Source organism: Strigops habroptila, chromosome Z (assembly GCF_004027225.2).
Source record: "Strigops habroptila isolate Jane chromosome Z, bStrHab1.2.pri, whole genome shotgun sequence".
Lineage (NCBI taxonomy): Eukaryota > Metazoa > Chordata > Aves > Psittaciformes > Psittacidae > Strigops > Strigops habroptila.
Window position 1 is genome coordinate 90,651,432 of NC_044302.2, and position 13,282 is coordinate 90,664,713.

At 44.5% G+C, this 13,282-nt stretch overlaps 2 protein-coding genes across 4 annotated transcripts in view; both read left to right on the forward strand.

Moving 5' to 3' along the window:
* The window catches only part of CCBE1 (collagen and calcium binding EGF domains 1), a 99,501-nt gene extending 88,962 nt beyond the window's left edge, over positions 1-10,539 (forward strand). The window contains exons 7-11 of one of the 3 annotated variants that reach the window (XM_030469709.1): positions 2,549-2,669; positions 4,552-4,691; positions 4,780-4,815; positions 5,363-5,398; positions 6,515-10,539. In XM_030469709.1, coding sequence (XP_030325569.1) covers positions 2,549-2,669; positions 4,552-4,691; positions 4,780-4,815; positions 5,363-5,398; positions 6,515-6,748 — 567 coding nt within the window. In that variant the 3' untranslated portion in view covers positions 6,749-10,539. Of the gene's footprint in view, positions 1-2,548; positions 2,670-4,551; positions 4,826-5,327 lie in introns of all 3 variants that reach the window. The other 2 variants (XM_030469711.1, XM_030469708.1) reach the window with 2 other exon arrangements.
* A 1,157-nt stretch (positions 10,540-11,696) lies between these two features.
* Positions 11,697-12,937, forward strand: MRPL17 (mitochondrial ribosomal protein L17). The gene is made up of 3 exons (XM_030470157.2): positions 11,697-12,184; positions 12,258-12,326; positions 12,409-12,937. Exons 1-3 carry the CDS (start codon positions 12,011-12,013, stop codon positions 12,679-12,681), a joined length of 516 nt encoding a protein of 171 aa, XP_030326017.1. The 5' UTR covers positions 11,697-12,010; the 3' UTR covers positions 12,682-12,937.
* The last annotated feature ends 345 nt before the right edge of the window (positions 12,938-13,282 follow it).

Sequence of the window (13,282 nt, forward strand, 5' to 3'; positions counted from 1 at the left end):
ACCCATGGAGGAGCCCTTTCAGCAGTCCCACACTTTGTTCTGTGCTGCAATGGCTGGAATACTGGCTGAGAAAGCTGCAGGATCATTGGTAAACAAAGTGCATGTTTTTCCTTGGAAAACCATAGATGACAGCCCACCCCAGAGCGGTAGGTGTGCTGGATCCCCATCTTCTATGTGAGCAAATTCATAGGAGTAAGCTCAAAAGAAATATGCTGTGGGGCTTCTGTGAAGTGCTGACTTCATCCAGCCACTGATTTCTGTGGGGGTGGACTGACTCTACCAAATTCTTCTAAGACTTATATCACTTGATTTGCCTTTAGCGTGTCTTGTGTTTGGAACAGCAATGCTCTCCAAAACCTGAGTCACAAATGGCTGATAAATCTTTGTATTCCTGTCATCGCATTTTGAATTGCACTCCGAAAAATCAAACTGTTGTTTTGGAAATGCCACCATGAACTGTCTTAGCATTTCTAACTTTTTTAACTTTTTTTTTTTCCTTACTTTTGCTTCCTTCAGAACTGTTCTGTGCATCAAGACCCTGAACTACAAGCAGCACTGGCTGCCCTTAAAGTGCATACTTAAGTAATAACTTGTTTGACAAAAGAAATTTTCCCAGTTGTACTGTGTACTGCAAGTGCATAGCTTTTTTCTTCCTCTCTGTGTTACAAACATTAGGTTTGCACTAAGGGCAGAAGCATGTGTATCTAATAATTACAGAAGAAAGCACAATTCTTGAGAACAGCCCAGTGCAGGGAATTCCAAATAGCTGATTAAAACCATTGTCAGGTAGCAGGAGTCATCATGTATTTTATTTAATGCAGCTCTCCCACACAAATATTGCAGAATCCAGCATCACCACTGAGCCAAATTCATTCAGAGAGCTACAAAGCTGACCCAGGAATACATCTGCCCTGGTATTGCTCAAATAACACTTCAGTTCTGCTTGGCAGAGCAAAATTCCCAACTGTACATGCAGCCACTCGCCACTAATAAACTTCTTTCCTCACTGCAGACTAGCCTCCTGGCTTGTCATCTCCCTTCAGCTGGTTCTGGGAAAGACTAAACATTTGCAAAATATTCCTAAATATAATAGAATCAAAGAATCATAGAATGGTTTAAGTTGGAAGGGACCTTAAAGCTCATCCAGTTCCAACCATCTGCCATGGGCAGGGACACCTTCCACTAGAGCAGGTTGCTCCTAAGCCCTGTCCAACCTGGCCTTGAACACTGTCAGGGATAGGGCAGCCACAGCTTCTCTGAGCAACCTGTTCCACTGCCTCACCACCCTCACAGCGAAGAACTTGTCCCTCATATCTAATCTAAATCTATCCTCATTCAGCTCAAAGCCATTCCCCCTTGTCCTATCCATACCTACCTGCCCTTATCAAAAGTCCCTCACCAGATTTCTTGTTGGCCCCTTTAAGCACTGGAAGCTGCTCTCCCCGGAACTTTCTCTTCTCCAGGCTGAACAAGCGCAGCTCTCTCAGCCTGTCTCCATAGCAGAGGTGCTCCAGCCCTTGGATCATCTTCGTGGCCTCCTCTGGACTTGCTCCAATAGCTCCATGTCCTTGTTATGTTGGGGAATCCAGAGCAACAAACTTGCTGAGGGTGCACTCAATCCCAATGTCCATGTCACCAACAAAGGTGCTAAAAAGTGACAGTCCCAACACCAACCCCTGAGGAACGTCACTTGCCACTGGTCTCCACTTGGACATCAAGCCATTGATTGCAACTCTTTGAGTGTAACCATCCAGCCAATTCCTTATCCACTGAGTATTCCATCCATCATATCCATGCCTCTCCAATTCAGAGGTGGGATGTTGTGTGGGACAGTGCCAAACGCTTTGCACAAGTCCAGGTAGATGACATCAGTCAATCTTCCATTATTCGTCAATACTGTAAGCCCACTGTAGAAAGAAGGGTTTAATTATTAACTATATTCAGTCTGGGCAGGTTAATATTTCACGGGTAATTAAGCATCTGATGTAATTGATAATGGCATTTTAAACTACAGTGTGCAATTCTCCTGACATTCTCACTTACTTTAGCTTTGCGTCTCTATGCAAAGCAGATCCAGGCATCTGTCAGGTTAAATAGTAGGCTTACAGGGCCAGACACACAAAGGATTTGAGGCTGTCATTGAAACCTATGAAAAGTTACAGGCTGTGCAGAAATTGAGAACTCAGATATCTGAGCTAATGTTGTCCTGAGAAAGAGCGGTAAATAAATAGAGAAAACTTCAAATAAGGAAAAAGTTGTCCTGATATGATCCAAGCAGTTACAAGACAAGTTTTTGACAACTTGCTGCTGTACCTCTCCTGAATTTCTCCTGCCCTCCATTTGGATTGACTTGCAGTATTTCCACAGTGGCTGGAAAAGCTTCACACAGTACATTTTTTTCTCATTATTTCAGTGAAGGATATGATTAAACATTTTGTATTTTCCTGAAGAACTTAAATATGCTGTTTGTCCACATGAAAGCTTAACCAAGAATGTAATTTATCCAGCTGAATGGTGAAGGGCTTACGCTGATTTTTGGTTTTGGCAGGTTGCTTTTCTACCAAATAATGCTGCTGATCTTAGCAAGCAAATCACTGGTGAAAAAGTGCTTGCATCTAATGCATATATCCCTGGCCCCCCAGGCCAGCCTGGCCAACCAGGCCCTCCAGGTAAGATATAGACCAGAGGGATGTGAATGTGCAATGGTGCTATGAATAAAAGTCATAAGCTTCAATCTTTCAGTGTGATCGGATTTAACGTGTTTCATATTTTGATTGTTATCATTATCTTCATGTTTGTGCTAAATTTAAAAAGAAAAACTTTCTGATCATTATGGTCAGCCTCTGCCAACTGTCGAAAGTCATCCATTGTGTCTTAGTCTTCATGTGTTTTTTGGCATGCAACCTGTGTCTGTCCTGTATATGTTAAATTTCTCTCTCTCCCCGGGATATCCCACCTGCTTCAGTTGTCAATTCCTGTTTATTAAATCTGTCTTAAAACACTCTCCATTTCATTTCAGGAATGCCTATTGCTTTAGCTCGCTATCATTAGTAAAATAAAAAATGTGCTTTCAGTTTGCGGGGGTTTGTGCCAACTCTTCTATTTTAACCCATCCGGTTCTGCAAAGATTCATTTGTTGGTTTTACACTGTGTTCCAGATTCAAAGGAATCTGAAAAGAAATGTAAAACTCTACTCACACCTTCTTTGCTAAGGTATAGCTTGAAAAGTGATGAAAGCAGAGACTTCCTAAAGCTTTGACTTACACGAGACACCTTGCAACCAGCAGCCAGTGATGCTAACAATTTTGCAAACTCTGTTGAATGCAGATCTAATCTTGGGATAGCGATAAATCCAAGGAATTTTAGCATTGTGCTGGCTTTCAGGAATATTCTCACAGAAGATTAGCAGATACTCCTTACAAGGTTTGATTTACTTACAACTGCCCCCCTATTTATCCCCACTTTTGCAGTCTTGCAGTCTTGCTTGAGTCTTTACCTCATTTTCTTGAAGGGTGAGTATCTTCAGTCTTCAGTATATCATAAGTGCAAGGACAATATGGTTAGAGATTCTATCTCAGACTCTGAACTGTGCAGTCCAGCGTAGGGCTGACTCTGTAGGTCTTCCATCTGATTCCCCCCTGACTGAGCTCTCCAAGGTGCTGTAGAATGATCTGTTCTTCTTGGAAACCACCCCTGCTCACCTCCTCCTCTGCCCTGCTGCTGGGTCTTCAGCAGGAGTCTGAGGTTCATCACTGAACTTGATTTTACTCCTTTTGAAAACCCTAACTATACATATTCTGTCCTGCTGAGCCCTTTCTACTCTCTGACTTTCATTTTCTATGTGTTTCACATGCCTTCAGTATGAAGTGCTTTCCCCTATTAAGCAATTCAGCTAGTTACACTTTAATGGTCTTTATTTTGTGCAAATGTTGTTTCAGGTGCCAGATTTCCTTTTTGCTTTTCACAGTGTTTCTCTTGAACTAAACATATGTTTTGTGGCCTATGTGCTTCCTGAAAATTAACATTCTCTGCTGAACCAGCAGAAGCTGAAAAAGATATAAACCAAAATGGAATAACAGAGCCTTTTTTGCCCTGAATACATAGGCTACCATGCTGGGCAAAAGAGAGAAGCAACAGAAGCAACCTACCACTGAAAAGGGCTTGCTTCTGTGCCAGTCATGCATAGTAGATGCCTTTGATCCAACATTCCTATGAGTTTTATGAGACTTGTTCTTTTCTTCTTTGTGAAAATAAGGCATTTCTGCTTTTCCTTTCATTCCCAGTCAGTGTCCTTAACCACCTGGCAGTGGCAGTCTTGGCTTCTTTCTATACACAAGGTTTAATCATTTTGTGAACATCTCTTGTAGCTACTGTGACAAGGAGTAATATTGCCTCAGAAAACTGCTGTGCTGGTTGTGGTGTTGTGGATTTGAGTGTGTTAAGGCAACCAGTTCATTGGGTGGTTGAAAAAATGGTCAATCCTCACTGCTTGCACTGATGAAGTGTCCTGAGGGCTTTGCCTAAGGAGGTAACCTTTGCTGTTGATTGCAGGGGCTCCAGGACCAAAAGGGAGTCAAGGAGTTCCTGGGTCACCTGGACCTCCCGGACAGCCAGGACCCCGTGGATCAATGGGACCTATGGGCCCATCTCCAGACATATCACATATTAAGCAGGGCAGACGGGGCCCCGTGGTCAGTACTCTCCCATTGTGCATTGCACAACTGGCCCTAGCTCCACAATGTCTGACACTCTTTGTGAACACTTACTTTTCTCTTGCAGGGCCCACCAGGAGCCCCGGGGAGAGATGGCAGCAAGGTGAGGAGAGGTACTGTTTTCCATAATGCGGGCACATGTACACATGAAGTTCAGGTTTGCTAGAGAGACCCTCTGCACAACTGCAGTCACATCCTTTTACCATCTCATTTCCTTTGCTAAGCTGAAAATACCCTCTTGGCCCATGCCTTCACGCCTTTCTTCTGCTATTTTGTGCTTGCCATTCTTTAAGTCCGCCAGCTATCTCTCCAGCAGCTTCCTTTCCTTTCTGCAGCTCTTTTGGCTTTTCCATGAAGAAATGTTGATGCTTTACCCATTTCATCAGATTTATTAATTTCTCCTGTTAAAGGGTTTGCTTGTTATTGTCTAGGAGAAATATCAGAAGTGCCCACCTCTGCTCCCACCAGAATTAGTGGCAATTTCCTTGCCTTCCTCCTTCACCTTCTTTTCTTTTCCTGAGCAAGTGTAAGCTGATGATTCTATATCTGGGGACAGTAAGTAAGGATGTTGGTAGAGACAAACTGTGATTTTATTTTTTTTTTCATTTCCTTTAGTCACAGCAAACTAACTGAAGTGGTATTGATTACAGGGGGAGCGAGGCGCACCAGGACCAAAAGGGATACCTGTAAGTATTGCTCACTTGAAGAATTTCCACAACAGGGTGATGCTGACAACACACAACAAGTCAGCCGAAAGGAAAACAAACAAACAAACAAACAAACCTTTTCAAAAGCACAGTGAAAGATAGTTTCCATGCACAGAAAATATTATTGGAAAGAAAGTAATTACCTGTTTTCATCCAAGTGTTTTTGCCTACACACCTCTTCCCTTCCTGGGTGTGACACTGAAGGAAGCAAGTGCACCTCTGACCTACAATAGCAGTGGGACATCCTCAGAAGGCAGGAGTATGAGATCCCACGCAGTTAGTACAGTTCTGCCACTGCTCCTCATGGGATTTTGATCCCTGGAACCTCTTAAAATTCTGGCCCTCATCTCTCTCTAGGATTTGGGAAGCTGTAGGCTTTGAGCAAGTCATCAGGAGAAGGATGAGTATTTACAATCTCTTTTCAAGATAAACTGTTTAAAAATCTATTTCTTATGGTGTTTTCTCATTGGTGGAATGGATTTTTGAGAGTGTGTCCAGCAGGGTGTCCTCAGTATTAACCAGTATACTTTACTGTGTGAAGTCAGCTAACAAGAGATGATGATTTTCTAAAATCAGATAAAACCAGATGGCTACTCTCTACATTGTAATTGCCAATATATTTAGTTAATGATGGACAGCAGCGAGGTCACCATATTGAAAAGACACTTTCCAAATACCATTGGAAGCATTCTTGAGAAAATGTTTAAACAGATAATAATTGTTGATTGATTAGTAATTCTGAGTGTAATTTCTATCAGTTTAATAAGGAGGAACACAAGAGACCAAGATTTATCTCCTCTATTTGCATGAGGTGCTAAGATAATCTTAGGAGGCAGATATAGCAAAGGAATTGTTAAGTACCTGAAGGGCTGAGCCTCTTATAAATGTAAATTATCCTCTGTCTGCAAAAACATTTACCTTCTTTTGAAAACTGTTGCCTGAGCTAGTTGATTCAAAACCATAGCATTAACATTTGGTAATTGATACGAAGCAGTATTATACCAGGTTATCCCTGCAAGAGTAATTACATCAATCTGTTTGAAAACTGTGAGACCGAAGTGGGTTACTACTTCTGACTGTGCCTTGTGACTGCAGGGCCCACCAGGTTCATTTGATTTCCTATTGCTGATGATGGCAGACATCAGAAACGACATCGCTGAGCTGCAAGAGAGAGTATTTGGACACAGGACTCATTCATCAACAGAGGAGTTTCCATTACCTCAGGAATTTACAAACTATCATGACACAGTAGATTTTGGATCTGGAGAAGACTACAAACCACGGGCACCACCCAGAGACTCCAGGATACAGAAGGCAGCCCATCCTTAGCTATGCCTGCTGAAAAATAGAGCCCCTTTAGAGTTCTTCAGTACAAAAATGCACTGACAGTGTAAAATATATATAGATACTTTTTTATATATATATTATTTCCCAGTTTTCTCTCTGCTTTTCCCCAACCATGCTGCCTGTACTGTAGCTTTCCAGACTCATGGTAGCCTTCTTGTAGTAATTCCATACTGTCAAGCCTGCACTGTGCATTGTACCTAGACTGTCAAGAAACAGTTCTCAGTATATAGTACAATTCAGGCATGCTCTAGTATTAACTAGACCACAGCATTTCACCTGCCTACCTTGCATTGTATGTCCAAATGACCCAGTACCCAAATTTTGTCAGTGATAGAGGTGTAGCTGCACACCAACCCTGAATGACATTAATAATGAAAACCTTGGTCCATGATTACTTTATACATGTAAATATATTACATCACTGAACTCAAGTCTCCACCTACTGTCCCCAGGCTTAGGAAAGCATGAGAAGTGGATCCCTGTTTCACAGCACAGGACACAGGCTAGCTGTAAGTGAAATGTCTTCTTCTATTATGCTCCACCATGGCAGAAAAAGGCAAAAAAAAAAAAAAAGGTGAAACAGTGATTCAAGGGCACTACTTCTTGATGGGGTAATTATTTGTGTTGCTAGAGTACTGTTCAAAGAAAGTCAAAAAGGTATGTTTGTCCTAAACTAACACTACTTTTCCCTTACCATTCACCTGCTGCTCAGTGTGTTTCTCAATAGATTCATGCTGGGAACATTACACAAAGATGAGCAAGAGAACAGGTGATGCATAAAGCAGGAAAACAAATTGTTAAGTGAGTCAAGTAGGCTTATTGGCAAGCACAAAATCAATCCCAGCCTTGCAGAAAGAGTCAGAGTGTGACCTCCTGTGGGTGCATGTCTTCCTTGGTGAAATGCTGAAGTCCAAGTGAAACAAGACCAGAGAGAGGCCTCATGTTTGCAAAGACCTTCTATCTGTTTCCTTCCTCTGCTGCATGAGAGCAACCTAAACAGCATTCACGGAGCTGGAACACAGAGTTGCAGTGTATTTGGCTGGATATATGAGGAGTATGAGTAGGTGCAGGAGTGCAAATGACAGAACATTTCAACTGGTACGAGGATGGCTAAGGTGAGGTACTGCACATGGGATCCCATATTTGTGAAGAGGGATGAACGGGAAGTGCCCTTTTTTTACACTGGAAAATTGGATGCACAAGTTAGACCATACCTCATGGAAGATGTATGTTACCATTTCTTTTGGATTATGACAGCTGCTGAGGACTTTGCCATGCTTAGAAGATAAAGGAGTATATTAAGCACAAGACTTCGATGTTGTATCTGTGTAGCTGCTACTTTTACAGTATGTTTAGTGCTGGCTCATGTCCATGTTACAAATGCAAAGAAAAACTTCTTATTCTGCCATGTTTTTCAGGGCTTGTTCTAATAGAATACATACATGTAAAAATATAAGGAGCCCTTTTCAGATAGCCTGTAAAGGTTTGGATTCGCTTCCGTATTTCAGGCCAAAAGGTAGTTCGTGTAATCTCTACACCAACGGTACAAGCCATGCTGTATAAACAGCTGGCTGGCTAGACCTTTCTTATCTTGTGTATATTGTCTTAAGACAATGTGTTAATTCCTCTGATTGTTTCCCAAGTCATCACTATCACTATGCCACAAGCAAGGGCATTAGCTTTAAGAACCTTAAGGTTCTGTATTCCTCTTTACATTATATGTATTGCAACATTTTCAAAGCAATGACTAAGTCACTGGGATAGCTTTAGAAAAAGTGGCAGTGCTCTCAACCTGTGGTCTTTGGGCTTCTCCTCTGAGAGGGCCTCTGCCAGCAGCTGCAGATCCAAGCACTCTTGTGAACCAGGTAATAAAGACATCAGTAAGACTTGGGGAAGGAACTTGTGGCCAAAAGAGGGATGGTCTTATATGCAGCAGGCTGAAAACCTCTAAGACAGCATAAACTGAGGCATTTATTAACTTATTTTCTTAATTTTAAGCAGGCAACTAGATACAAGTAAGGTCATTCATCAATATGCAATTTTAAGTAAATTAGTTAAATGTCAAATGTAATATTTGTAACTTCTGCAAATCATGTAACTCTTGCGTATGTTTACCACCAGATCATCACCTGCTGGATCAGGTTGATTCCCACTATAGCACTGGTAGCTGCAGGGTTTTTTGACCATCAGATACTGAATGATGAGTCACTTCTTACACCAACTAAATTCTGTTGCTCCCTGCCCACAAGAAGATGCATTCTAAAAAAGGCACTTATTCTAGTTCTAAGCTCTGCTTTTCCAAATATAGACAAATACCAAATGAGAAGTTCCTACAGTCTGACCATCCAGTTCAGGAGTATGTGACAGTTCCCCTGCTGTGCTTAAGTATGGAAGGCAAATTCTGAGACTGGACCAGAAAAGTAGATAAAATACTTGCTTCGCTGTAAGCAAAGTGTAATAGAGAAAGCTGTCCTACAGACTCTTAAACACAGAACATGGCACGTGCCTTTCTGAATGGAAACTTCAATAACTTCAGTTTTTGGAGTCTGCATCATCGGTTTTCACAGCCTAGAGCTGGGTTTCCAAAAGATGTGCTTACTCCATCAAAAAAGGTGAAGGAAAGTGCCCCTTGGTTTTGTCCCTGTACTTCACCCTCCTCTTTCCAGACTCTCTGCCCCCAAGCTGTTGGTTGAGTCCCAGCAGCAAGGAGGGGAGATTATGGTAAAGATTAAATCCACCCAAGAAGACATAGGAATTTCTCCAGCAGGGAGAGCTCCTCAGAGCACAGCTGGCTGGGAAGGTTCAGCCTTCTGTTTGCATCCAGCTAAAACCTTTGCATAGGCCTCTCTCATTTTATTCCTGATTCACTCAATGAAAACTTCCATAACACGTATAAGAAACAGTCCATTAAGATTTCTGGATAAAGACACACAGACAGAAAAGTGCCATTTTCTTCAGCATATCCAAGGTTTCATAAAGCCAGAGCAGAGGAATCATTTCCAGTCTTAAATTCGTTACCGGGTAGCCAGGGAAGCCATTACCTTATAAATTATTTATTACTCTGTGGCTCCAAAAATAACAAACTCCCCCAATAATCCAAAATTAGAATGTAGAAACACGTATGCTCATGCCTACTTTCATTACTAGGCTCATGCACAACTTTGTTTCATATAAATACTATGTATAATTTTATTAGAAAGAAATACTATTTTGATGTTAAGACATCAAGTTATAAGCAGAAGAATAATAAAAGAGTTTGTTATTTTATTAATATTAGAAATATATTTAATGGAAACATTTGCAAGAGTGTGTAGTGATGGGAAAATGCTGATTGTTAATGAGTTTAACAAAATTGTAAAGTTTGGAAAATGTTTTCTTTCAACACTGTGTCAAATACATGCAGGATTAATCTTTCTTGCAATGTGGGGATACTGACACAGGATTCACATGCTAAATCAGGAAAAGGAGAGGAAAACTGATTGTAAATGGAATTAAGGTAATGCCTGGAGTTATTGGTGGCATCACAGCTTGAGTAACCTTTTTCCTAGAAGTATTTCAGAGTTAATACACTAAGCCCCAGAGAAGCAACAAAAGGTGGGGGTGGGGGCCCAAGAATTTGTTAATGTCACTTAAAATCCATATGTTCGTTCCTATTACACATTCCAGTAACTATACTGTTCACTTTATTTATATAAGTATATGAAATACTAAAATGTGTATAAAATGACTGTGATTTTATGCTGTATTCATAATAACAAAGATATTTTTTCTTATGCTGTTGGTAGCTGCTTTTGTTACAACCCTTCAAAACACGGAAATGTTGGCTTGAGGAAACAAATAGCAGGAAACCTCCTTATGCTGCTTTTCAGCATTTTTCTTGGAGCTGAATTTTACGCACTGCCAGGAGGACTGAATCACGGAATTATAGAATAGTTTGGGTTGGAAGGGACCTTCAAAGGACATCTAGTTCCAACCCCGCTGCAATGAGCATGGACATCTTCAACTAGATCAGGTCGCCCAGAACCAGATCCTGCCTGGTCTTGAATGTCCACAGGGATGGGGCATCCACCACCTCTCCGGGCAATCTGTGCCAGTGTTTTACGACCCTCATTGTAAAGAATTATTTCGTCACATCCAGCTCAAATCTCCCCTCTTTTACTTCAAAACCTTTACCCCTTGTCCTATGGCAAGAGGCCCTGCTAAAAAGTCTCTCCCCGTCTTTCTTACAGGCCCCTTTTAAGAAATGAAAGGCCACAATAAGGTCTCTGCAGAGTCTTCTGCGGGCTGAACAAGCCCAATTCTCTCAGCCTGTCCTCATAGGAGAGGTGCTCTAGCCCTCTGATCATTTCTATTGCCCTTCTCTGGACCTGCTCCAACAGGTCTGTGTCTTTGCTGTACTGGGGACTCCAGCGCTGGATGCAGTACTGCAGCTGGGGTCTCACCCAAGCAGAGCAGAGGAGCAGAATCACCTCGCATGACCAGCTGGCCACGCTCCTTTGGATGCAGCCCAAGATACAACTGCCCTTATGGGCTGCAGGCGCACACTGCCGGTTCACATACAATCTTAAATTCACCAGTACCCCCAGTCCTTCTCCACAGGGCTCTCAATCCCATTGTTCCCCAGCCTGTATCCATGCTGGCGATTGCCCCAACCCACGTACAGGATCTTGCACTTGTCATTCTTGAACCTCATGTGGGACATGCGCTCTTGCAGTTTGTGTAAATATGACAGATACACACACTTCCACAACTCATGCGGCGGCTCCTGCACTCCATGAGAGCTTCATGAGGCGGCATCCAGCCTTACCCCATGCCGCCGGCATACACAGCTCCTGCGCAGCCTGGGGATGCGAAACGGGGGTCTAAAGCTCCTCTGGCATGCCACCACCGGTACTGCGGGAAGAAGGGAATAAGAAAAATGCCTCGCGTGGCTGGGCGCACCCCGCAGCCCCAGCAGCACTCCGTGTCCCGCAGTGTCCCGCACCCCACTGCAGCCACGGTGCAGGGTACCACGGCGGCCGGCTGCCGTCAGAGCCCACCCCGCCTGCCCGCCGGCACGGGCGGGCCCCGGGGGCGCCCCGTCGCGTCAGGAACAGCAGCAGCGCCGCGGCCCCGCCGCTACGGAACTACAGGTCCCGTCGAGCAGCGCGGCAGCGCGGGGACTGCCGGGCGCTGCGTCCCACGGTACCCCGCGGCGGCGGTGGCGAGTCGGGCCGGGCCGGGCAGGACCGTGAGGTCGGCGGGATGCGTCTGTCGGTGCCCGCAGCCATCTCGCATGGCCGCGTGTACCGGCGGCTGGGGCTGGGCCCGCGGTCGCGTATCGACCTGCTGCGGAACCTGGTGACGGCGCTGGTGCGGCACGAACGTATCGAGGCGCCCTGGGCGCGGGCCGACGAGATGAGAGGCTACGCCGAGAAGGTGAGCGAACGGGACGGGCTTGATCGGGGGGCGGCCCACGGACCCTAACGGCGCTACCGCCTTCCTCTCGTAGCTCATTGACTACGCCAAGCTGGGGGACACCAACGAGCGCGCCATGCGCATGGCGGACTTTTGGCTGACGGTAAGTACCTCTCCCCTTCCACCCCACATCCCTGCTCACCCGCTCCAGCCGCGGTGCTGGAGCTGAGCGTGCCGCCCTGCAGGAGAAGGACCTCATCCACAAGCTGTTCAAGGTGCTGGCGCCCCGGTTCCAGCCCCACCCCGGCAACTACACCCGCCTGCTGCAGATCCCCAACCGGGATGGCCTTGACCGTGCCAAAATGGCAGTCATCGAGCTCAAGGGGAACCCCTTCCCACCGCTCATCCGCCGGCGCCACGACAGTGAGAAGACACTGCTCAACCAGCTCCTGAAGGGCTACAGGGAGGACATGCAGCAGGCGGCAGCCCCACAGGCCCCCGAGGGCACCCCAGTGTAGGCAGCCCCTTCTGCCCCTGTATGCACAGGGATGGGGCTTGGCATCAGCCACCTGTGCACCAGGCAGCTTGTTGCCATCCTGGAGTGCAGGGAGGGAAGATGTCCTGAAGGTTGATCACTAACCTCGAGTTGCACAAGGTCGAGGTTTACTTGCTTCTTCCTGTGGTTTGAATAGAGCGTTGGCAAGAGAAGGATGTCAAGCTGGGAGCCCTGGTGGTTGATACACTCTGTGTAAATAAACTCTGTTCAGAAAGTGAGTTTGCTTCTATTTGGATTATATTCCTGTGCACATGGGTTAGAAACTTAATAAACAAAAAAAAGCCTCCAAGAAACTACACACAAAAACCCCCAAACACACAAAATCCCACACCACCAAATGTGTTGGGTTCCTTCCTCCTTCTTGAGTTTCACAACTTGAGGGTGATCCTGTGTAGTGAGGTAGCTGTATGGAAAGACAAAAACTACCAGGACACTTGTCTTACACAGTACCATTTCTATTTTAATGAATTCTAGTGAGAAATTAATAGGTGTGTGGTACCATTTAAGAAAGCAGAAAAAAATGATCAAAACTACTAGAAGTGACTGCTCTGACAGACCTTAAT

Coding starts and splice junctions, on each gene's coding strand:
- MRPL17 (XM_030470157.2), top strand. CDS start 12,011: ATGCGTCTGTCGGTGCCCGCAGCCATCTCGCATGGCCGCGTGTACCGG. Junction 12,185..12,257: donor TGAGAGGCTACGCCGAGAAG/GTGAGCGAACGG, acceptor TTCCTCTCGTAG/CTCATTGACTACGCCAAGCT. Junction 12,327..12,408: donor TGGCGGACTTTTGGCTGACG/GTAAGTACCTCT, acceptor GCCGCCCTGCAG/GAGAAGGACCTCATCCACAA.